Here is a 25391-nt window from a genome sequence, read left to right on the forward strand (position 1 = left end):
CTTTTTACTAACTTTACCCTTTTGAGAGGATGAAGCAGTTGGCTTACTAGCATCTAGAGGTTTGGAAGAAGTGGTTTCTTCTGTGGAAGGCCCACGTGGGTTGTCCTATTTTTGTACTTCCACAAAACCAGGAACCGTAGCTGGACTAGCAGCAACAAAATTTCTAATGCCAGACATAGGGTAGGGGTAAGTCTTAAATTTCTCTAACAAAAATGGAGTGAGTTTAAGACTTACCTCTACTTGATTCTTCTTGTTCAGTTGCCCAAATAGAACTTTGGATGCTAACTTACCTTGTATATATTTTTTCAGTCAAATGAATGTTATATACCTTATGATTTAAAATAACCAATATAAACCTAGGAAAGAAAATTTTCTTACTTCTAGTCTCCGAGGGCGTTGTGAGCCTTGTGATTAGCTCACTTAGAATTAGGCTTCCAACATCCAAGTGTCTGTCATAGGGCATTGAGAAGACTAGCTTTTGAGTTACACTGGAGATTTGGTCAAAACCGGTCTTTCTGCAAGTGAAGTCCTTTATAACAGTATCAAATACAAATGACCATTCTCTCCTGAGATGCTTCTTGTTCAGCCTTGCTAAATCAATTTTGTCTCCATATTGAATGAAATCCATGATATCTCCAATCTCCTGAGAGGTAGGATCACAACCAAGTTCTCTGTAGATAGCCCAAGAGCAGTTTTAAAGTCAGTTGCACCAAACTCCACAACTACCCCTTGATTGTGCAAGACAGCATCATTGTCACAGATTGGCTTTCATCTATATTGGTGGTGAGAATAGCACTCCCCCAGAATTTATTCAAGATGTCCAGATATAGAGTGGGGTTTGCAGTAAGAGCTCCTGCAAGATACGAGTCTGAAATAAATTTCACAAAGCACTTGAAGTTATTTGGTTCTTGAGTTGGGTCAACAAAAGCAAGGAAATTGGTTTCTTCCTTGTAGATTACAGCTCTTTCAGTGTTTCAGTTGGATGTCATTTGAGAGTTTGAAGGAAACGAGTGAGTAAGTTTATAGAAGAAAGAAGCTTGTAGAGAAGTAAAATTGAGAGAAATCGATGTAATGAGGTCAAAATAGATCTCGGGAGTGTAAAAAAGGGTTATGTCGAGATACCTAGGTATTTATAGTATAGAGATGTTACTTCTCAATAAGGGAATTAGTAATGGTTAAAAAAATTGTATCGAGAAGTCAAATATATTATATAGAGAATTCATAATGAGATGTCATGTATAGAACTCTTATCAAGAACTAGATAGAGACATTATGATATGTTGTACAAATACTCGGTTTGCCACCAGAACCAATCGATTTCAATTTATATTGTGAAATTACAATATAAAATTAATATTGTTTTTATATCAAAAGTATGTTAATAAAATAATTTATTTATTTAAATTATTCAACTCCGAATTGTAGAGAAGTCAAGATTTATTATGTAGAGAACTTATGTTACAAAGGATATAGAGATCTCAATATAACTTATCGTGAACTCATCCATGACTTGTCGCGAACCCAGTTCTTGACTTTTCGAGAACTCAATTTTTGACTTGTCGCGAACTTATTCATGACTTGTCGCCAACTCAGTTCTTGACTTATCAAGAACTCAATTGTTGACTTGTCACGAACTCATTCATGACTTATCGCGAACTCATTTCTTTACATACTTTTGCTGCATTTTGATTTCGCTTTATATTAATTTCATATATTATTAATAGGAATTAGTAGTAGGCAGTTTTTTTTAGAATTAGAAAAATTCCAAGTAAGATTTTTAGTTTTGAAAAATAAATATACAACAGATTTCTGAAATATTTATAATTCACATTCCAGTTATTTCTTACTTAAATCAAATGATTTTGATTTATTAAGAATTAATTTGCTAAAATATGTTAGCTGAATTCTTTCCTTAAGATGAATAATTTAATATTCCAATTTCACTTACTAATCTTGTGAATGTTGCTTCATCTAAAGATTTTGTAAAAATCTCAGCTAATTATTATTTTGTTGGAACATAAATGAGCTCAATGGTACCATTTGCAGCATGTTCTCTAATGAAATGGTACCTTACATCAATGTGCTTTTTTTAAGAATGATTAACAGGGTTAGCAACAATGGATATTGCACTAGTGTTATCACACATGATAGGAATTTATTGTAACACTAGTCCATAATCCATTAGATAATTTCTAATTCAAAATACTTGAGCACAACAACTTCCAGCAGTTATGTATTCAGCTTCAACTATGAAAGTTGACACATATTATACCATGATACAAGTCTTCGATCAAGGAATTGACAGCTTCCACTAGTACTTTTTCTGTCTACCCTGCACCCTGTAAAATTTCCATTTGTGTAACCAACAACTTCAAATCCCATTCCCTTATGATACCATAATTCCAAGTTTGGAATATCATTTAAATATCTAAAATTCCTCCTAACAGCCATTAGGTGTGATTCCTTTGTATTAGCTTGAAATTTTGCACACAGACAGGTAGAAAACATGATATCTGGTCTACTAGTAGTCAAGTAAACTAGAGATCCAATCACCCCTATAGCTTGTGATGTCTACAATTTTTCCTTTCTTATGTTCATCCAATTTAGTAGCTATAGACATAGGAGTTGATGCTCATTTCACATTCACTTTGCATGAGTTTTGAGAATCTTTGACAAATCTTCTCATTATTAGAACAAAAAATAATATCATCCACATAAATTTGAACTAGGATAATATCATTACCATGTTATTTGAAAAAGATTGTTTTATCAATTTCCCCTCTAGTAAATCCATTCCTGATAAAAGATTTTGACAAATTATAGTACGATGCTCTAGGTGATTATTTCAATTCATATAGAGCCTTTAGAATTCTGTAGACAAAGTTTAGAAATTCTAGATCTTCAAATCCAGGAGGTTGTTGTACATAGACTTCCTCTTTCAATTCACCATTGAGGAATACACTTTTCACATCCATCTAATACACCATAAAGTTTGAATGTGCATCAAATGCAAGGAAAATTCTTATTACTTCAAGTATTGAAACTAGAGTAAAAGTTTCATCATAGTCAATTCCTTCCGCTTGTGAGTAGCCTTGGAAACCATCCTTGCCTTGTTTCTGATAACAATGCCATTTTCATCCATCTTGTTCCTATACACCCACTTTGTTCCAATAATACTTTTATTTCTTGGTGTAGGAACTAGCTCACATACGTTGTTTATCTCAAACTATTTCAATTCTTCTTGCATTGCATTTATCCAATCAGGAGCAGGAAGGCTTCCTCAATTTTCTTATGCTCATTTTAAGATAAAAAATAACTATATAAATATTCATTTAAAGTGGCACTTCTAGTTCTTACACCAGCATTGGGATCACCAAGAATAGTGTCTCTAGTATGACTCTTGTCCCATTTTCTAGGGTGATTATTTTGCTAACTAGAAGTGTCCTTATTTCCCTCATCCATGACATGAATTGCAGAACTATCACCTCTTTCTCCCCTGAGTTTGTGCTATCAAATTCAGGTGAATTTCAGCTATAAAGTGGATCTTCATTTATAGAACTGACTGGTTCACTAACTTCTTCTTAAACTTCATTGTCTGCATTCTTTCCATCATCATCTTCAGATTCACTATCAAGTTTGAGATTTTCAAAATTCAAGGTTTCAGTTTCACTTTCATCAATGATGTCCAATCCAGGGTACTTATTGTTAGTGTAGGTGCCCTAGAGGCAATACATTATTCTTTTAAATCTTTATGTCAGTTGATCATTCAATAAATGTATTTATTATGACCTTAATTACTGCGATATTTTGTTTGCATAATAAATGTCCTTAGAATCATGATACACATTGTATAGTTTAAGTACATGACTTGAACTTGAGATTATATAATATATCATATTCTTAAAGGTCCCTAGTCGAGTATGATTATATAGGACAATAATAATACATAGATAGACTAGTATGTTGTTTGACAAGATAACCACATCTCATTGGTTATTAGTATGGGGATACTAAAGTCAATACATAGGTACATGTGAGAGAACATGGTACTGGACAGACCCACAGTGAGATTCTTCATGTTTAATAAAGTCATAAGAAAGACTCACAATGATAATGGTGTAACGATCCTTTGACTTGAAATTATTATATTTCTATACGAGGATTAATATACTTTGACTACATTAAAAGTTACTCTTGATCGGGTGAAGATAAAAGTGGACATCGGGTATATCATGAGTCGTATGAGAAATATGAATGATAGATAAAGGATTTAACCCTCCTATAATTAAGAGATATATTATTGGCCTCTTGATTGAGTGAGATTATAAAAAGCATGGTCATGCTTAAATAATTATTTGTCTTGATAGTCTACTCATGGATCAAGTAAACCCAGATTAAATGTTGAAGAGGATAACTAAATACATGGCTCGAGTTTAATCTATAATATGTATGGTTAATGGGATTATATTACACGAAAAACATTAATCACGAAAGGTTTTATCTAATCACGATTTAATTATTGTTTAATTGGGTAACAATGATGTATTAGTAGATACCGCTCATTGTTTATAATTTTATTAGAGAATAAAATTATTACCAATTAAATAATAGCCTATAGGGTCACACAAATAGAGCACTTAATGGAATAGTTAATTTAAATTGTGGATTTAAATTAATTGATGATTATTTGAATTTTATTATAATTAAGTAAGACTTAATTGAGATAATATAAATTCAAATTAAAGGGAATGTTTTTGCCCATAATAATTAAGTATGACTTAGTTATTAATTAAATAATAGAAATTTGTTTTTATTATTTAATCCTATACCTACTAGGGTTGGGCTTTGCTGTTATGGGCCTTTTAATCAGTCATTATAAATAGATAATGATAGGTTAAGAGGTATGCAACATTTTGGAAAAAACCCTAGCAACAAAGAGAGGCAGAGGCAATTCGGATCGTCAAGAAGGAGGCTAGTACATCCATTCCGTAGTCAAGTTCGTGAGATGTTCTTGGGGGTGCTCGTGTGGATACCATAGAGGTGTTTCTCCGAGAGGTAGACACAAAGCGTGATAGCTAGGATCTCCGTTGAGTTCGTGAAAGTTAAGCTCTTTAAAGGTATGATTCATTATCTCCATAATCTGCCCACAATTATACATGGATCCTGTTCTTGGGTTTCGAATTTTTTTGTTTTATTTACGTTTATCCGCTGCGTTTTATGCCTCGGAACCCAATACTTATCATCATCAAAAGTTACATCCTTACTCTCCATAATCTTTATTTGATCTAGCACATAGACCATGTATGCATTATTTTCTAAGGAGTAACCAAGAAAGATTCTTTCAAATAGTTTAAAGTCAAATTTGCAACATATTCAGAGTTATTCTTTAACATAAAGTATTTGCGTCCAAACACATGAAGATGCTTAACTATAGGCTTCTTTCCAGACATGATTGAGTAGGGTGACTTGACAATGCTTGTTTACCAAGTATTTGTACTGAATATAACATGCTATGTTAACAGGTTCTTCCCAAAAGTTTGTTGGCAACTTAGCATCCTGCAACAGTGTCCTTGCATCTTTAATTATAGTTCTTTTTTTTTCCTTTCAGCCACACCATTTTGTTGAGGTGTTTAATTGTTAGCTTCTTTCCAGACATGATAGAGTAGGGTGAGTTTCCAATGCAGGAATGTCTCTCACTATTTCTTTTTTAACTAGAGTGTTGATTGCTTTGAAGTTCAGGTGAGAGATCTTTTTGTGTCAAAGCCATCATTGTTCAATTAATGCTTTGGTATAGAAATAACATGTTTTGTCCTTGTTTGCTGAGTTCATGTCTCCAATAAACATGCTTCCTTTTCTTACTCCTTTGATAGCAATTTAACCAGTCTTTCTACTTGAGATTGAGCAGTCTTCTCTGTCAAAATTCACCTTGCATCCTCTATCTGTGAATTGGCTGACACGTTGAATATTAACCTCAAGTCCTCCAACCAGTGCTACATCTTGAATGACAACATTTCCATAAATCAAATTGCCATATCCCATTGTGAACCCCTTGTTGTTGTCTTTAAAGATCACCAATGGATCATCCATCTCTCAAACTGTGAGAGCAGGGCTCTATCACCTGTCATTTGTCTCGAACAACCACTATCAATGACCCACATGACTTTATTCTTCTGGCCATTCACACAATGAGTTTCAAGTATTTTTAGCTACCCAAACTGTGTTGGGATAATTCTTTTTCTTTGCAGAGTTACCAGGAGTAGAGCTTGAGTTATCAAAAGAAACATTTTTCTTAGGTTGATTAGCATTCTTATTCTTGACCTCAGATCCAAGATTAATTTACTTTAGATCTTTTCTTAGTTTATGGTAGCTAGTCATGATCCTCATGTTGCAGGAAATGTAATTATACTTATCATAAAAAATAGAAATCATCAGTTTGTGCTTCGTTGTATTTGCATGCCATATGATTAGGCTCACTAACAGTCTTTTTATAATGACGAGTTAGGTGATTTATTGAGCCACATTTTTGACATTATTTTCTAGGGGCATCTGCAATATAAGCATAATCGTTGCTTTGTTTACTCCAATCTTTCCATTCCTTTTTTTCTTTTTCTTCCCCGTGCCTTCACTTTTTGCTTCATTTTTAGGAGTCTTAGGGACAGGACTTGTCACAGGCTTCTTTTCACTTTAGTGTTGGTAGTAGAATTAGCACTTTCTTTGCTTTCATCCTCATCTGCAATTTCTTGTTTAATGATGAACTCCTCTTCACTAAAGTCCATCTCAAAGGGTTTAAACAAGGGTGAATCCACTTTTTGCTGAACATCGGAAACTCCTTTGTTCAACCTCTTTTTGCCTTTATCAGTTTGATTTTTCTTAACAGGTGGATTAGCCTCATGGTCTAGCCCAATTGCCACAGTGGCACAAGGTTTGTCCTTTTCATTATAGAGGCCAACTAATTCAGATGCATTTTTAAATGCCTTAATTTTAAGTTTATTTTTCTCAATCTTCCATCTTAAAACAGCCTTTATCTCCTCCGCACATTTCAGCTTTTGTTTTAGATATTCATTATCACTATGCCATAAGTGGGCTACTGTAATGAAAGTGTTACACACAGTGTAACATTAACTAAGAAATTTTGTCATATTGTAACACCTCTCAATTAGTGTTACAATAGCTAAAAAGCTAGTGTTGCGGCCAAATAACGGTATTGCACGACATGTAACACCAGATATTTTTAATTTTTAAAAATATTAAAATGAAAATACTATCATGAATAAATATTAATATTTTATTTTGATTTAATATTGAATGAAAAATATAATAATATAATACAAATTTTTATTTATTATACATAAATACTTACGAATATTTTAGTTTCAGATATCATACATAATAGTTTTAATAGTTAAGTAGATAATTTATATATATAAAAAAATTATAACTATATTGAAATATTGGGCGGTAATTCCCCCCCCCCAAACGAAAATTCACTTAATAGTACTTCGTTCTCAGTCGCTCTCTCTCTCTCAACCAAAATAAAAGCATGAATTCCTTATAATTTGAGATGAACAAGTCGGATACTTGGTATTTCAAGACTCCAAAATTCCTTTTCCCCCTTGGACATGTATATGGATCTGATTTATGGTTCCGATTTAAAGAAAATACTAACTTTTAATTGATTTTGCAGATAATCTTGACTTAAAAAATGGGGTTCTTATTGAATTGGTAAGTATATATGTTTATTTTGAGTTCCGTTCTGATTAATTGTGGGTTTTGCTTTGACTAATTGGAGGTTATGTCTTGCAGGAGGTTAGGGTTTCAAAATTGGGGGTCCTATATTTTATAAAAAACACAACTGCCCTCTTTTACACTTTGTCTGTAAGTGTAGATTTATGGTAGAATCTCAAGTAGGATAGAAACTTGGTTAGTTCTGCAATTAGAGGTAATTCAATGCTCTGATTTATACTTGATTGTGTTGTAATTTTGTTTCTTGATTTTTTCTTAAGGCGATGTTTCAACAGTTATACTGATTTAGACTATTTCGGTGACATCACATATCAACTGTTATACTGATTAATTGTTGATATGTGTGGACCACATTATGAGTTCGAGTGGTTCTCTGCAGTTGATACATGTTGATATTTTGTTTTGGTTCATCAGCTCTATAATTCTATTAATTGAATATTAGGTTTTAGATAATACAAGTGATGTTTCTCCTTTTAATCTACCTATGTTCCTCCTCATCTATGTTGGGGGATTCTTGTGTATCATGTTAGTTTTTTATTTGTCGGATTATTAACATGTATAACAAGTATATTAGTTTGGCCTATTTTACGAGTAATTGGTTGGTTTCATTTGCGTGATATAGTCGCAAGAGCAAAACAATGGTATCAGTTCTGTAGATTTGATGGTTGAATTAAAGGTTGTTTTTTTTTATGTTAGGTATGAGTTTGGAAGACATCCTGCAAATACCAAGTTGTCCAGCAACAAGACTATTAGGAGAGTGCATGTTCGAGGTGGAAATGTCAATTGGCATGCCTTGAGGCTGTCACACACAATACTAGGATTCTGGATTTTGTCTATAATGCATCCAATAATGAGTTTGTCAGAACACATACTTTGGTCAAGAGTGCCATTGTTCAGGTTGATGCTGCACCATATAAGCAGCATTTTTGACTCTATTTTACTGTTATATACATGCGATATTGGTTGTTATAATTATTTTGCAATTTTGTTGTATGAATTTACCCCATTTAAGAAAAGAAAAAAAATACCATGAACATTTACACAAGTTCTGCTACATTTTTAATATGTGACCAGAATAATGATGTGTGTATAGGTAAGAGATGCAAACCACTGCCTTACAATACACAATATGTAGATTAGATAGAAAATGGCTCAACAAAAGAAAAGAATAGGAATTGAGCTAGCAAAATTTGTTGGATCACATGACACTGTAAATTTTCAAATAGTACGTTGCACCATCAACTGGATATAGATCTATAAGAACTTTGTTATATCATTATTTCGAGTTGCTAATTGTATTAGTTGTATAATTATCTTGTTAATTAATCAGGCTTATCTCTTCTAAAGCTATATCAGCATAAATTTTGTAATTACCTTCCTCATGATAAGCAGCTTCAAGAAGGTAAGCTTGCGCCACCAGTTCAACCAAAGTTTGAAGACCCTGTAGCAACAGAACCTCCAGCACAGGAAATAAAGAGGTCTTTTATCAGTCAAATACCTCTTTTACTTAATTCCTATTTATTTTTTTAGTGATCAACTGTGCAACAAAAAGAGTCCATAGTATCCGATGTTTGATATTAGAATCTATATGTAGAAGAATAGGAAGTAAAAATACAATGCTTGTCTATTCTTTGCTGCATCAAACACCATCTTTATAAGGATATTCTGAAAAGCTACTACTTATATAGTAAATAAAATGAGGCTCCTTCATAAGGATTTCCTGGATAAACGTATTGTTAAAATAATTTTTGTTACCGTGTCTGACAAATTTGAGCCTAAAATTTCTGCACAAGAGGAGTCTTTAAGCATATCTTTGGCAGTGCCTGTTAATGCATTGCAAGAATAGGAACAAAGGAGAATAATGACAAAGGTAGAAGCAAAGGGTGTGTAACATCCCCAAATTCGGGGTCGGGGATCTCGGTTGTCACGAGTTCCATTTCCATTAATAACACTTAATCTTAATAAACAACCAACTGCTGCATACTGTGACCCCATAATATACACACATACACCACAAGTTATAGTCTCAGAGATGAATACCAAAAATAACACAAGTCATTTTATTCCACAATTATAATCCATTACACCTCAAAAGGGGTTTCTGACTAAATTTACATATTCTTTGCCATTATTACAATTCATAAATATACATAAGTCTGGTACATCAAAAGTTGAAAGCCTAGCCTATTGGTAGTTCCTACCTCAGCTACAACAACATCAACACCTAATGGAAACTACGGAATATTTCCTATCCGCTCGCAAATTGGGAGCTTGGTCATGTTCATCTTGCCTAGCTGTTGTTGTGTGATGAAGGAATAAAGCAAGGGTGAGCCACAAGCCCACCAAAATAACATGTATAATAATTAACAATATATGAGCATTCTCATAGTACTCATGAAAGTCTTGGTCAACCAGAATTGAACCAAGTTTGATATCTTAACGTGACCAAGTGGCAAAATAATCAGTATATATGTATATATACTTTTCAAAATCTTTAAAATCCTCTGCCATGCATAATATACACAGAGTTCCAGTTTATAACTGTATAAAAATATCGTTGCAAGGTGATCTCATATATCTAACCTTGTCTCAAAGTTTTTCTGAAAATCTTTGTCATGCATAAGATAATCATTTACTAGATATAAGTTGAAAAGATGAAGTCATAAGATACTCCCATATACTTATATCTTTTTCGAATACTACTTGAAGTACCACCGTTCAAGCTATAATCAGTTTCAAAAGTTCATCACATAGATGAGACTACAAGATAATACTTGAATAGATTCAATCTTTGAAATATCATTTGAAAGAAATGAAGTTACGAGATACTTCATTAAGTCCCTATATATATATATATCTCTCTCATACACTTCTTGAAAACCTCTGTCATGAAAAGTATAAACAGAGTTGTAATACCCAATGAATTTGGAAAGAAGAAAACTTTGGCATAAACCCGATATCTTGCTGATCAAGTAAAGATACCCAGTAAGTAACCTTTTCTACTAGTAGATGGATGAATTCCTCGCCGGTCATCACCCTGGCCGCATTAGGACCTCGCGCTAGACCGTTACCCGGGCACTCACGCATTGATGGACTATCACCCAGCCTCTTACACCTTGATAGACCGTACCCCGGCATGTCGCTTATGCCGACTTAATTAGATGGACTTACTTCTCGAACATTGGGCAAGTAATCAAATTGTTTTCTCAAAACAACAACCTCGTTGCGAATATAAAATACACCACATAGCCGGATCCCATGGATTTTTGAGCGAGTATTCAAGTCCCCTTCGAAAGGAAGATCTTAAATTTGAAAATGAGTTTTAGGATCCGCTCTAGCCTTTAAAATCATTTTGAAGACTCGAAAATAGTTTTGAAAGCGTTTGTAAGAAGGATGATTTGATAGAATAAATGAATTCCAAGATCATCAAAGAATATCTGAATATTATGTCATAAATAATATTCAAATAACGAATAGCTTTTATCAAAACAAATGAAGTAAAAGTTTTGAAAATAACTTTATGAAAATATTTAAGGTAAGAATGATTGAAGATATCAATCATTTCTCGAATACTTGGCGAATAACGAAACATTGTTCTTTAATAAAATAATGAATATTATTTAATAAAATAAACAGAGTCGTACGCCCTCGAATGAATATTCAAACTAATATTCACTTATAATTTAAAACTATCGAATAAACATTATCCGATTAATAGTTTTGAAAACTATATATATATATATATACATATAATATACTGGGGAACATCGCTTCCAAGTTTAGAAAGATGTTAACCTTTGGGTCCCCTATACTAAGGGTATACGCAAATAATGCCTATCTCTAGCATATGTAGTATGCAGTTTATAAATAATTGAATTGATAACAAGATATCAAGATTACGAAATAGACATGCATATATATATATATATCATATCAACATGATTCAATATATCACAAGATTTTCTAATAACAATCATGCACTTGTCACAAGATAATGCATATACATATATACATCACAACAACAATTATACGGGTAGAAAACTTGCCTGAGTGTTCCGGGGTTGACTTAAGCTTAGAGTGGGTCCGGTAACCTATGAACAATAACATAAACCGAAATTAGACCATGGTCGCTTAAGAAACTAGTCAAAACTCACTCATACCCTAACGATCGCTTATACGATTAACGATTTGCATTAATCGCTCGCGTACCCTCGGCTCCACTAATTTTAATAAATTAACCGTTACGAATTTTAAGGCGACTCCTTCGTGATAACTTACTAACTGCCTTATTCACTTGACATAATTCTCTCGTGTTTTGATTAATCATTTAAGGTTCTCAATTATTGTCTCAAATTTACTCGAGGTTTCGGGGTTCGCTCGCGAAACGCCGTTACTTAAAACGGTCATTTCTCATCGCTCGTAACTCGGATTTAGGCGAACGACATATCAAAATGAATCTTGTAACATGAACTATCTAAAAATGGCAAAGGTAAGAATCTTACAGTGAGTTCACGGGTCCTAAAGTTAAGCACAAAAATGGTTAAGAAAATTCGGGCATTATGACGGCTAGAACTTAGCGATTTCCAATATTTTTACCACTCCATATCAATCCCTTCCAACGACAATCTATCCACAACTTCAAGATTCAAACCTAGGCTACTAATCTTAGCCAAAACAAGCTCAATAATATAAATCCAACCCAAAATTATACTATCTCCAAATTCAACTAAACTACTTAATCAAACAAAGTTCAATTCATGTTTAAACATTTAAACTACTACTCATCCATACAAACCATCCCAAAATTCAAGCAAACAAACTTAGTACTTAAAGTTCCAGATGTTTTATACCTTTATTTGTGAGGGGAAAGTTTCTAGGAAGCCTTGAAACCTTGATTAATCCTTATACAAGCTTGGATCTCACAAACAATCAAGAAAATACAAAGTTATATTTTGAAGTTTCTAAAAGTCCGATTGAAATAACTGCACAAATGAGGGTCTTAACTTTCTTATTTGGATGAAACTTGTGAACAAGAGTTGTAGGCCATCTCAATACCTATCCAAAGAGCTATAGAACATAATATTTGAGTGAGTATTGAAGGAGATATGGCAGTTTGAAGTTTCTGCCCTGGTTTTGGCCGAGAGCAAGGCTTTCAAGGGGGAGAAAGAGTGAAATGCTTCTTGTTTTGCCCTTTGACTAATTGTGTGGTGAATTACTTGGTTTCTTCTATTTTACTTTAATTAACCATATTTATAATTTACCATGGTTAAAAACACTTGGCTATTATTCCACCAATTCAAAATATCTACTAGGTCATGCTTAGGTCATCTTGATACTTTTAACACATGTCTCCTCCTTGTGGTGTGATGACATCACCATCCACTAACCTCTTTGATTAAATCTTAATAACTCGGCTAATGACCGCTTATCTGTTATACGGTTTATTTAACTCTCGTCCTTGTTCGTCGTTTGAGGGATCATATCCGGGATCTTATTACTTGGGTTCCCTTAAACCTTCCTCAATATTTTATATTCCTTTAATGATCCTCTCTTATAATCCTTGAATTTAAATCCTTTTAATCATGTTACCTTATACTTAATTCTTTCGGTATTTGATGGATTTTCGGGAAAAATCAAAGTGTCCGGATTTGAATTCTAACGACCTTTACATACACTCATTTACTTTATGGAATACTAATACGATCTTAGAATTTCCATAATAGTACTCCTATATGGCGTGGTCTGATAATTTTCCTTAATCAGCATAGTCAGTAAAAGTTACTATTCATCAGGGTTTCTAGTACTGCGCTTTCTAACTCTCAAGTTAATTTTCCCACATTGTGGTTTTACCTCAAAACTCTGACTAGTTTGATAACCCTGTTCCTAAGCACTTGCTCCTTTCAATCCATAACCCTTACTGGTTGCTCCATATAGGTCAAGTCTGGTTGCATGTCTATGCGCTCGTATTCTCCTATATGTCCGACATTCGGATTATGCTTCCTTAATATTGATACGTGGAACATGTTATGAACTTGCTGCAGGTTCCGGAAAGGGCTAGTTTATTTGATAACTTCCCAATACGTCTTAATATATCCAAGGGCCCAACAAATCGTGGACTTAGGTTTTCTTTCTTTCCGAACTCATCAATCCTTTTCAAGGGGATACATGTAACAACACTAGGTCCCCTATTTCATACTGTTTGTCCTCTCGAGCCAAATCAACATACTTCTATTATCGATCTTGGGCTACAACCAGCTGTCCTCTGATTAGATCTACTATGTCCTTGGTTATTTGGACCACTTTGGACTTGAGCATCTTGCGCTCTCCTGAAGGGTTTTTAGCACATAAACGCAACGAAAACGTAAATTTAAATCTTAAAAAAATGAAACCCTCCGCAGGATCCATGCAAAAAATAATATTTAATTCGTAGTTCAGTATGTTTACCTTAAGAAGCTTTACGTTAATGGAAAGATGGAGGTCTTTAATGGTGATCGAAAAACGATGAACGGAGATACTTAGCAGCTGCTCCTCAAGTGTGAAGCACTCCACCGATATCCACCAAGAAAACGATGTAATGAAGGAGGAGGAGATGGAGAGAATTAGGGTTTTGTAAATCTTTTTGGTTGAGGCAAAAATAGGGTCTATAATAGTATATTTATAGGCAAAATTTTCAGCTGAAAATTTTCCCATAAAATATTATTATTATTAACCCTTTATTATTCTCACTAATAATTAAAACACCTTTTAATTATTAATCCTTTTTCTAAACACTTTAGAAATAATTCTCTCACTTGATTTAATTTCCAAAAATTAAATTCTTAATTAATAATATTAAGAACTTTTTCTTAATTAATTTATAATCAATTAAATCTCATTTAATCAATTATTAAATTTGCCAATTAATTATTTATTTCATAAATAAATAATTATCAGCCATTATTAATTAATTTCTCCACCATTAAATCATTCTCTTTTATGGTGTGACCCTGTAGGTTCAATATTAAGCCGGTAGTAGAAATAAATAATAATAAAACTATTTTATCATTATTTATATAAATTCTCTAACTCATTAAATATGATTAATTAATTAATCATATTTATTCTACATCGTGAGGGATACTTCTCAGCATATCGCGACTATCCGGATAATACGAATTCACTGCTTAGAATACCAAGAACCTATTCAGTGAGTAGTTACCGTACAATTAATTCTTTCTACCCTGCAATGTCACGATTAAATACAAGGCATGGAACTTGTGTCAAGCCTATCTTATTTAATCATTTGCTTTCCCATTCACTATGCTTAGTTCTATTTAATGTAAATTAGAAACTCCTTTCTAATTTCATTAACTCTGGCCAGAGATTTCTGAACTAGCATAAGTGGATCAGCATTGAACATTCTCTTCCTTCACTGGAAGGGGTACATCCTTTATTGATCATATACTATCTTCGTGTACAAATTCCTATACCCAGTAGAGCCCTTATAATTGTCCCTGGAGACTAAGAACTAAACCAAAGCATAGTTCAGTGTACACAAGATGACTATGATGACCTCAAGTCTAAGGATACTTGTACAACTATCACTACGTGAACAACTGCTGACACGTGAGTGAACTCCATCAGTTGTTCAACTGTGTGAGTCATGTTTAGTGAACCTATTCTGTAATAAGCACCTACATACTAGCTATAGTGTCACCACACAAATGTCTATGAGAACAGACATCCTTCATAATGAAGCAAGCATAGTATGTACTGATCTTTGCGGATTATTAATTACCAGTTAGTAATCCTAGGACCATGAACTATTTAAGTTTAGAGTTATCATCTTTTAGGTCTCATTATTATGATCTCATCACAATCCATAAAAAGCTTTACTCTAAACTGTGGTATATCTTATTTAAACATTTAAATAGATAGAGCCCGCAATAAAAATAAAACAAGTCTTTTATTAATATCAATGAAATCAAAACAGATTACATAAAATTTATTCCTAAATCCTCATACATGATTGGACTTAAGACATATCTCTTTCATCTCCAACTTCATCTCAATATAAGGGAGATCGACATCTTGCTCTTTTTTTTTGTACAGGGCCTCGTAAGGCAACATTCCAACACTGTCATATCATATATCGTCATAAGAAAACTCAATCCGTGCTAAGTGATCATTCCAAATTTCTTTCAAGTCTATCACACAGACTCTCATTATATCATCTAGCTCTACAACTTTCGCTTCTTAATACTTATTCTTTTCCATTTTGCAATCGTTATTATCTACCATACAGAATACTATTTGGTCTATACTCTTACTCGCTGGAGTTTTATAACCTTTTAATAATTGCGCCAACCATAGTATCACGAACACGTTTCGATTCTGAATACCACCATACTTATACTACTCCTTTTCTAGCTGCTTCTATCTTCCGAAGTTTGATCAATCATATAGAAGTAAAAGAATTTATTGAGAGATCACTATGATCATGAACACTTGTTCTATTACATAGTTAGTACAGAAGGTGGTCAGCCTTTAGTACTTCACAAGCAATTAAATAATAGGTAGTATCCTACCAGGCTTCTATCACACAGATAGATAGTCATTCAGCAATACCTCCCCTTCTAGAAGGGTTGTTTTTCTCAGCTTATACAAAATGAAAAGGAGAGAAAAGAACGAATTTAAGAGCATTATATAAAAAAATACTGGCACAAAATATCTGGCTTGAAATCTACCTCTGAACTATAAAGGTTTTATCAAAGGAGAATAAAACATAAGTATCTATATCAATATCCAGTAGTATCGCATCACAATTCACGTGCCTGAATATTTTTGCTATTCCGTCCATCATTCTATGAACCCATGCTCTTGCTCGAGCTTAAAAATAATCACCGTTGAAACTCCCTCGACAACGAAAATCGAATCTGGGATTTCTTTCTAGACATCATCGTTACTAGAATTCTACGTTTTCCCCACAACCTTCCTCGTATAGTAATACGACTCTCTATTGATAAGAAGGAATAAATATTAAATTGGTAGATACTCGACTTAATTAGTCTATCAATGATAACTTATACATCACCATGACCCGATTAGTGGTACGCAATCTTAACATCCATTACAATACAACTCTCGGTTGTTATCGTCTCATTATTCAAAGAATCGTTGATGCATTACTATAGTCCACCACGGACCTACGGTAGTCATTCGTTTTCCATGAAATCTTAATATCTAACCATACAGAGTCCATAGCTATCGTATCGAATTCTTCTAAGGAGGCAACGTGATCATCGTTCATGATTCATGAAGAACACTCCCGAACTTGACGTATATATGACATAAAGCAGATAAAATTACAGAAGAGTTTCAATTAAAGCAATGATAGCAGGTTAACACCATTATTAACCATATGCCTTCAATAGAAGACTTAATTCAAGGGTTTGTTTAGTCCTTTTTGAAACATGGTCCTGGCTTATCTCAAGACAGGACCCTCTAAGATAGATAGCCAGCTCACGGAGATTAAATGAATTAAAACTTTACCAAACTACTATTACGGTTGAGTATCGCACAATTATCAGAAGAAATGTCAATCTTTCACACCATAATACAACCTTCACGGCTTTAACAATCATCACTGTATTCCTTTGGCATGAGCGCCTATAATTACTCTCTTACACATAGAGTGACGGTCACCTCATTGGCTTCATAGTAATAGTTCCTTATAATCAATGTCTTTTGAACGATCTCTAGCTAAATTTTTTTACCACATTTCCAATCACTGCTTGTGTGAAGATGTTTTCCTTAAGATCTGTTGAGTAAAAAAAATATCACCATTTTTCGATAAGTTATTGCCTCGGTCTTTAGAGGTTAACATTGTCACGACTGACTCTCGATCATACTTAGGACGTCTTGTTTTTACCAATCTTGACCTTCATTGGTTCAATCTATGCTTTCCCATGGTTTAACATGTGCCCCACTTGGCATTATTATTATTATGTCATATTTCCTTTATCAAAATTTCAATTCTTGAGAACTTTGAATATTACCTTTCTCCTTGTAAAACCTCTAAGGTTATCCTTAAATCCTCCATCCTCTACTCCCTAGGTACATGGCATATCAAGATACCATTTATTAATACTAGAACCATTGTCTATATAGTTCTGAAAACTTTCTCCACTGATCTTTAAAGGTTGTTGTTGCCTTAGTCCTCATTCCGTACTACCCAAACTCATTATGTCCCTATTAAGGGTAAAATGCCAAACTTTATGCATTCCCCATGGTTCATCTCAAAGATATCGAGGTTCTATCCTTAATTCCACCTTTAAAAAGGTACTTGAATCCTTCCATGGATAAATCAAGTCATATATCCCTGATAAGGGTATCTTATTCAATCATTCCCACATCGATAGTCTATACCTAATTTTACAATAGCATCCTCATTCAAACTGAGGTCAATCCATATGGCCTCCAAAAGATAACAACGGTTATCCGCTTTTCTTGCCTGATTTGGTAATGATAACATGGATGTTCTGGAAGATATTGGTCGTGTTCAACGTGAACTTCTTTTTACTAAATCCTCATTTACTTCTATTGTTTATCTCAACAGTCATCTCAATGTTGGGATATCTTCTATACTTGGTGTCTCCCTTTTGGGCATTAAGTCACATGTGTTACATACGCTTCACATTTTTGAAGGTTATTTCCCTCATCCAATTTCTTAATTTCTTGCTCTCCTGTCTCCCCAGTCCATCCGTGTTCCCTTATGAATCCATCGATCTATCTCAGAGTTTCATCAAATACTCCCAAATTGAAGGGGATTAACATATATGTATCATTTATGCCTTCAAACTTCGACTTTACCTCATGGTCAATCACCATCACCCTGATGATTACCCACTTCTTTTATCTTTATTTCTAGGGTTCCTTAGGATTTTCGCATTCCTAACTCCATTATCGTTCCTCAACTTTATTTCCTTTATATCCCTTTCCTTTTCAGTCTTCTTATTTTCATTACTATTACAATCCTTTCATGGACCAACGTAGCGTAATTCTTGATTTCAAACATCCTGTCACTCTGGATTCGTATCCTTTAAACGAACCTTGACGAATTTCACAACCTAGATTCATAATTCATTATACTCTTCCTCCTTTGGTTTGGCTCTAACTTTTATATGCTATCTCTCTATCTTCTTTATCCTTCCACTAGCGGGTGGCCTCTCTCTTAGGAAGGTAAGTGGCAAAACAGTCTTTTGTGCTTCATCGATCAGATAAAATCTTAAATGATTCCTCTATTTCCTTTAGCCAGGCTCTTGTCTCGACTGGGTCAGCTTGTTCCTTGGAACTCTGAGAGCTTAGCGACTTAAAGTCCTGAAAGAATTTCCCACCACATTATTTCCTCAGGGTGGTGGTTCGGGATAAAAGTATAAGTTTTGTTTAGGCAGGTCCATGAATTACCCCATAGGAGTACCATCCTGGTTCTCCCTATCTTGCTCGACTTCTGTTTTCTCTGTATGAAATGTTTCATCCTTCTCCCATAATTGGGGTTATCTTATACGTTAAAATCCTTGTTTTCTACTTCATTATGTTATGGGTTTCTTCTTTCTTGATGGCGACCTCCCTAACTATCACATTTAGGGTTTGCCCTAAATATTTTTCCTTGAACTATGGATTTTATCTAAGATCCAGTCCTTAAGCTCTTAAACGTTTGGAACCCAAATTCTGTAGGTATACCTCATTATTCCCTTATCATCTTTCTCGGTATTATTCTCTTCTCTAGTCATTGGCTCTCTGCCTTCATTCATCACTTTTTCTTGGCACAATATGATCTTTTCCCATAATTCAGGCTGCATTACAATCTCAAACAGCCTTTCAGTACCGGCTCCAGTTACCTTCACTTCTATTTCCATTTTCTCGAAATCTTTTATCTACTCTTCCGAATACATTATCATCTTGAGTCTCTCCTTTCTACCAAGGGCGTCAGCCACCATATTAGATTTACCTGGCTGATAAATAATATCATAATCATAATCCTTAATTAGCTCTAACCACCTCCTCTGGCACATGTTGAGCTCTTTCTGCGTAAAAATATACTTGAGCTTTTGGGGATTGCGTAAACCTCGCACTTCTCTCCATACAAGTAGTGCCTCCAATCTTTAGGGTAAAACTATCGCCTTGAGCTCAAGATCATGGGGGGGGATATTGAATTTTATATTCCCTTAATTGTCTTTACGTGTACGTGATTACCTTGACGTGTTGGATAAGAACGCACCCTAATTCCTTGTGCGAAGAGTCACTACAATCACAAAATCTCTTCTTTTTTTTTCATCCGAAAACTCCAACATAGGGGCCGTCACCAATCTTTTCTTCAGTTCTTGGAAGTTGTTCTCGCAGTTATCTATCCATTCGAACTTCCCAGTCTTACGAGTAAGCCGCGTTAAAGGGGCTGCTATCTTTGCAAACTTGAACGAACCTACGGTAATAACCGGCCAATCCTACCTCTGGTAGTCACCCTGACTACGGTCATCAATTCCTCAACGGTCCTTTCTTCATTCTTGCTAGGATCCTCTACGGGATCCTCTTCAACAACAATCCCTTCTGGGATAACATCCTCAACCGCTACATCCTTAATATGAACATCATATGGTCCCTCGTTAGGGTTCTTGTAATATAAGTGATTTTTAAATAATAATAATTATAATAATAAACATAATAATAATAATAACAATAATAATAATAATAATAAGTGAAATATTTTAAATTATAATTAGAATAAAAAGAAGTGCTCTAATAGATTAATTAATTATTTTAGAAGAGGGATTTATGTTAGACAATTTAGTTTATTATTAAAATTCTAAAGGTCTTAGGATATTACATACTCTATATATTAGTTTATTCGATTTATGTTTGAGTATACGAGTCTAATAACAAAACCCTATGGAGCAGTCGCGGAGGAAAGAAAAAAAAAACAGAGAGAAACAACAGAGGTGCTCGAGTTGGCTAATTCAGTAAGTTGTGTCAACAAGATCAGTTATAAAATTCATGTGCATCACTGATGTATCCTTATATTAGTATTTTAATAGTATATTTGGTGGTTATGTGACTCAACCCTGTAGTACAAACAGAGATTGAAAACACCACACTAGTACTCAATTGTTAAGTTAATTCTATGCGATTTTGTGCATCAATAAATAAAATTATTTAAACATATACGGTACTCAGACTCTTTGAATCTATATTTAAAGTTTATAATTTAAATGGTAGATTTGAGGTTATTAGTCGGTCAATGCATGTTCTTAGGACCTTAATATGTTGTAACTTAAATCATGTTATTACTTGTTAAATTAGCAGGTGCAATATTCATATAAGTGGGTTTATGTAGAGGAGTCAAACGATGATTTAGTATATTAAGGTTAAATTTTTAGTTAGTTAAATATTAGGTCGTGGTCATTCATGTTCGTTGGTATTAAAAATAGTTATAAAAGAAGGAATTACAATCTAAAACTAGTACATGACTTGATTTCCTGTGTCTAGTTAGATCTACTGCAATCATGTATTAAAAAAATAATAAAAAAAATCTAAGCAATTTATAAGTAGTAATGATTGATTAATAAATGGATATATAAAATCTATATTCATCGCATATTATAATTTTGTATATAGATTTTGGGCCGAGAATTTAGTGAATCATTGGCGGAGTTGGATAATATTCTTTGTTTTAATTTTTAAGGTACGGATTCTGTCCCCTTTTTATACAGCGTTACTCCTGTTAGCATTTAGAAATATTTGATTCGTTTAGTTCTTCTGTATCCTGCTCATTCAATATATGATTTGACTTTTTCTGACTTCCGAAAATTATTTTAAAATTGATTTAGAAATTTTAAATATCTGTTATGCGGTTTTCAAAATTTATCTATGACACCCTTTGTTTTGGAAATTTAAATTATTTGTTTGAGATGATTTTAAATTCTGCGAGAATTATTTTATTTGGACCCTTAGTGTGATTTAGGGTATACCGAGTTAACCAACTGTAGGGGTACTACAACCATGTCATTGCGGCACCAGTGACATGACACTTCCGTGACAGTGTGATTGGTCACGGCGTATCCTTCTGTTAGCTCTTGGGAGGAGCTTTTGCGCAATTGATATTTGTTTCAGGATACGTGGGTGCACCCAGAGTTTGATTTGTGATTTGATTTATGGTGACGTTATATATGCCATACACATTATCCATTTTGTTTCTCAAATACATCTTTACTCAGAAGGAGCTTAATATGAGGCAACGGAGGTGGCTTGAACTTCTTAAGGATTATGATGCAAATATTCAGTACCATCCGGGGAAGGTAAATGTAGTGGCAGACGCTCTTAGTAGGAAGAACTTGGGGAGTGTTGCATCTCTCATTACTCAGCCGCACCTTATTTCAGATTTGGAGCACTTGGGTGTGAAGTCGTATGTTAGAGGATCAAATAGTAGCATTGCAAATTTGAAAATGGAACCAAATCTTGTTTCAAAGGTTAAGGAAGCTCAGAAGAATGACACAGGTTTGGAAGCTATAAGATCTGAGGTCGCAGGTGGCAAGCAAAAACATTTTCGTGTTGATGATGAGGGTGTGATATGGTTGGGTAGTAAATTGTGCGTGCCCGTAGACCCGACGATTCGTGAGAAAATTTTGAAGGAGGCTCATAGTTTTTCATTTTCTATTCATCCAGGTTCCACTAAGATGTATGGGGATTTGAAGAAGCACTTTTGGTGGAGTGAAATGAAGGGAGATATAGCAGAATTTGTGGGGAAATGTCTTACATGTCAACAAGTGAAGATAGACCATCAAAGGCTTAGTGGATTGTTGCAGCAGTTAGATATTCCAGTTTGGAAGTGGGAAAACATTACTATGGATTTTGTAACTCATTTGCCGAGAACCTTCAGGAAGAATGATGTCATATGGGTGGTGGTTGATAGACTTACTAAGTCCGCTCACTTCTTGCCTATTAGAGAGACTACTCATGTTCATGAGTTGGCAGAGATTTTTCAGCGAGATATTGTTAGACTTCATGGTGTGCCTGTGTCGATAGTTTCTGACAGAGATACGAGGTTTACATCGCGTTTTTGGAAGGGGTTCCAACAAGCTTGGGGTACAAGACTTAATTTTAGTATAACTTATCATCTGCAGACCGATGGACAGTTGGAAAGGACGATCCATACATTGGAAGATATGTTGAGGGCATGTGCTTTGGAGTGGACAGGTGATTGGGATAAATATTTGTATCTGGTAGAGTTTGCATACAATAATAGTTGGCACGCGAGTATTGGTATGCCACCATTTGAGGCTTTGTATGGTAGAAGGTGTAGGGCACCATCTTGTTGGGATGACGTTGGCGAGAGAGTCATTGAAGGGCAAGAGTTAGTTAGAATCACTAATGAGAAGCTAGAGATAGTTAAAGAAATTTTGAAGGAAGCTCGATCTCGTCAAAAGAGTTACGCGGACCAACATAGGAAGTTTGGGGTGGATTTGAGCCAGGTGATCATGTGTTCTTAAAGGTGTCACCTTGTAAGGGTGTGAAGCATTTTGGTATGAAGGGAAAGCTTAGTCCGAGATATGTTGGACCTTTTGATGTTATGGAGAAAGTTGGGGAAGTGTCTTACAGAGTTGCATTGCCGCCACAACTATCTCATGTACATAATGTGTTTCATGTGTCGGTTTTGAGGGGCTATAAATATCATCCATTGCACATAGTGCAGTATCCATTGTATAAGATTAGAGAGGATCTTTCTTGTGAGGAAGAAGCTGAGGCTATCTTAGCTCGAGAGGAGCGAGTTTTAAGGAGGAACACTATTCCGTTTGTGAAAGTTCTGTGGAAACATCATTCGGAGAGAGAGGCTACATGGGAATTAGAAGAATCTATTCGTGAGAAATATCCGTATTTATTTGATTCAAGTACGAATTTTTAGATTCGTTTGATTCCGGGGACGGAATCCTTTTTAAGGGGGTATATATGTAATATCAGTGATTTTTAAATAATAATAATTATAATAATAAACATAATAATAACAACAACAATAATAATAATAATAAGTAAAAGATTTTAAATTATAATTAGAATAAAAAGAAGTGCTCTAATAGATTAATTAATTATTTTAGAAGAGGGATTTATGTTAGACAATTTAGTTTATTATTAAAATTCTAAAGGTCTTAGGATATTACATACTTTATATATTAGTTTATTCGATTTATGTTTGAGTATATGAGTCTAATAACAAAACCCTAGGGAGCAGTCGCGGAGGAAAGAAAAAAAAACAGAGAGAAACAACAGAGGCGCTCGAGTTGGCTAATTCAGTAAGTTGTGTCAATAAGATCAGGTATAAAATTCATGTGCATCACTGATGTATCCATATATTAGTATTTTAATAGTATATTTGGTGGTTATGTGACTCAACCCTGTAGTACAAACAGAGATTGAAAACACCACACTAGTACTCAATTGTTAAGTTAATTCTATGCGATTTTGTGCATCGATAAATAAATTATTTAAACTTATATGGTACTCAGACTCTTTGAATCTATATTTAAAGTTTATAATTTAAATGGTATATTTGAGGTTATTAGTCGGTCAATGCATGTTCTTAGGACCTTAATATGTTGTAACTTAAATCATGTTATTACTTGTTAAATTAGCAGGTGCAATATTCATATAAGTGGGTTTATGCAGAGGAGTCAAACGATGATTTAGTATATTAAGTTTAAATTTTTAGTTAGTTAAATATTAGGTCGTGGTCATTCATGTTCGTTGGTATTAAAAATAGTTATAAAAGAAGGAAATACAATCTAAAACTAGTACATGACTTGATTTCCTGTGTCTGGTTAGATCTACCGCAATCATGTATTAAAAAAAAATAAAAAATCTAAGCAATTTATAAGTAGTAACGATTGATTAATAAATGGATACATAAAATCTACATTCATCGCATATTATAATTTTGTATATAGATTTTGGGCCGAGAATTTAGCGAATCGTTGGCGGAGTTGGATAATATTCTTTGTTTTGATTTTTAAGGTACGGATTCTATCCCCTTTTTATACAGCGCTACTCCTGTTAGCATTTAGAAATATTTGATTCGTTCATTTCTTCTGTATCCTGCTCATTCAATATATGATTTGACTTTTTCTGACATCCGAAAATTATTTTAAAATTGATTTGGAAATTTTAAATATATGTTATGCGGTTTTCAAAATTTATCTATGACACTCTCTGTTTTGGAAATTTAAATTATTTGTCTGAGATGATTTTAAATTCTGCGAGAATTATTTTATTTGGACCCTTAGTGTGATTTAGGGTATATCGAGTTAACCAGTTGTAGGGGTACTACAGCCATGTCATTGCGGCACCAGTGATATGACACTTCCGTGACAGTGTGATTGGTCACGGCGTATCCTTCTGTTAGCTCTTGAGAGGAGGTTTTGCGCAATTGATATTTGTTTCAGGATACGTGGGTGCACCCAGAGTTTGATTTATGATTTGATTTATGGTGACGTTGTATATGCCGTACACGTTATCCATTATGTTACACACATTAGGTACCATATGATGTGTGTATTTGTATCTGTTCTGATCTCGGTATGAAATATCCTAACCCCTCGTTGTTTTAGCCTTACTTATTTTTAAAA

At 34.1% G+C, this 25391-nt stretch overlaps 1 protein-coding gene across 1 annotated transcript; it reads left to right on the plus strand.

The window, feature by feature from the left end:
- Positions 1-22220: 22220 nt before the first annotated feature.
- On the plus strand, positions 22221-23264 carry LOC141700007 (uncharacterized). Its single transcript, XM_074503808.1, has 4 exons — positions 22221-22453; positions 22655-22782; positions 22899-22971; positions 23078-23264. The coding sequence occupies exons 1-4, from the start codon at positions 22221-22223 to the stop codon at positions 23262-23264; spliced, it is 621 nt and encodes a 206-aa protein (XP_074359909.1).
- Positions 23265-25391: the final 2127 nt, after the last annotated feature.

Source organism: Apium graveolens, chromosome 1 (genome assembly GCF_009905375.1).
Source record: "Apium graveolens cultivar Ventura chromosome 1, ASM990537v1, whole genome shotgun sequence".
NCBI classification, from domain to species: Eukaryota; Viridiplantae; Streptophyta; class Magnoliopsida; order Apiales; family Apiaceae; genus Apium; species Apium graveolens.

Excerpts from the sequence above, each read along its gene's own strand:
- LOC141700007 (XM_074503808.1), top strand. The coding sequence starts at position 22,221 with ATGGAACCAAATCTTGTTTCAAAGGTTAAGGAAGCTCAGAAGAATGAC. Across the intron at positions 22,454-22,654 it reads CATCCAGGTTCCACTAAGAT|GAAGAATGATGTCATATGGG; the intron begins GTATGGGGATTT and ends GAGAACCTTCAG. Across the intron at positions 22,783-22,898 it reads AGATATTGTTAGACTTCATG|ACCGATGGACAGTTGGAAAG; the intron begins GTGTGCCTGTGT and ends TATCATCTGCAG.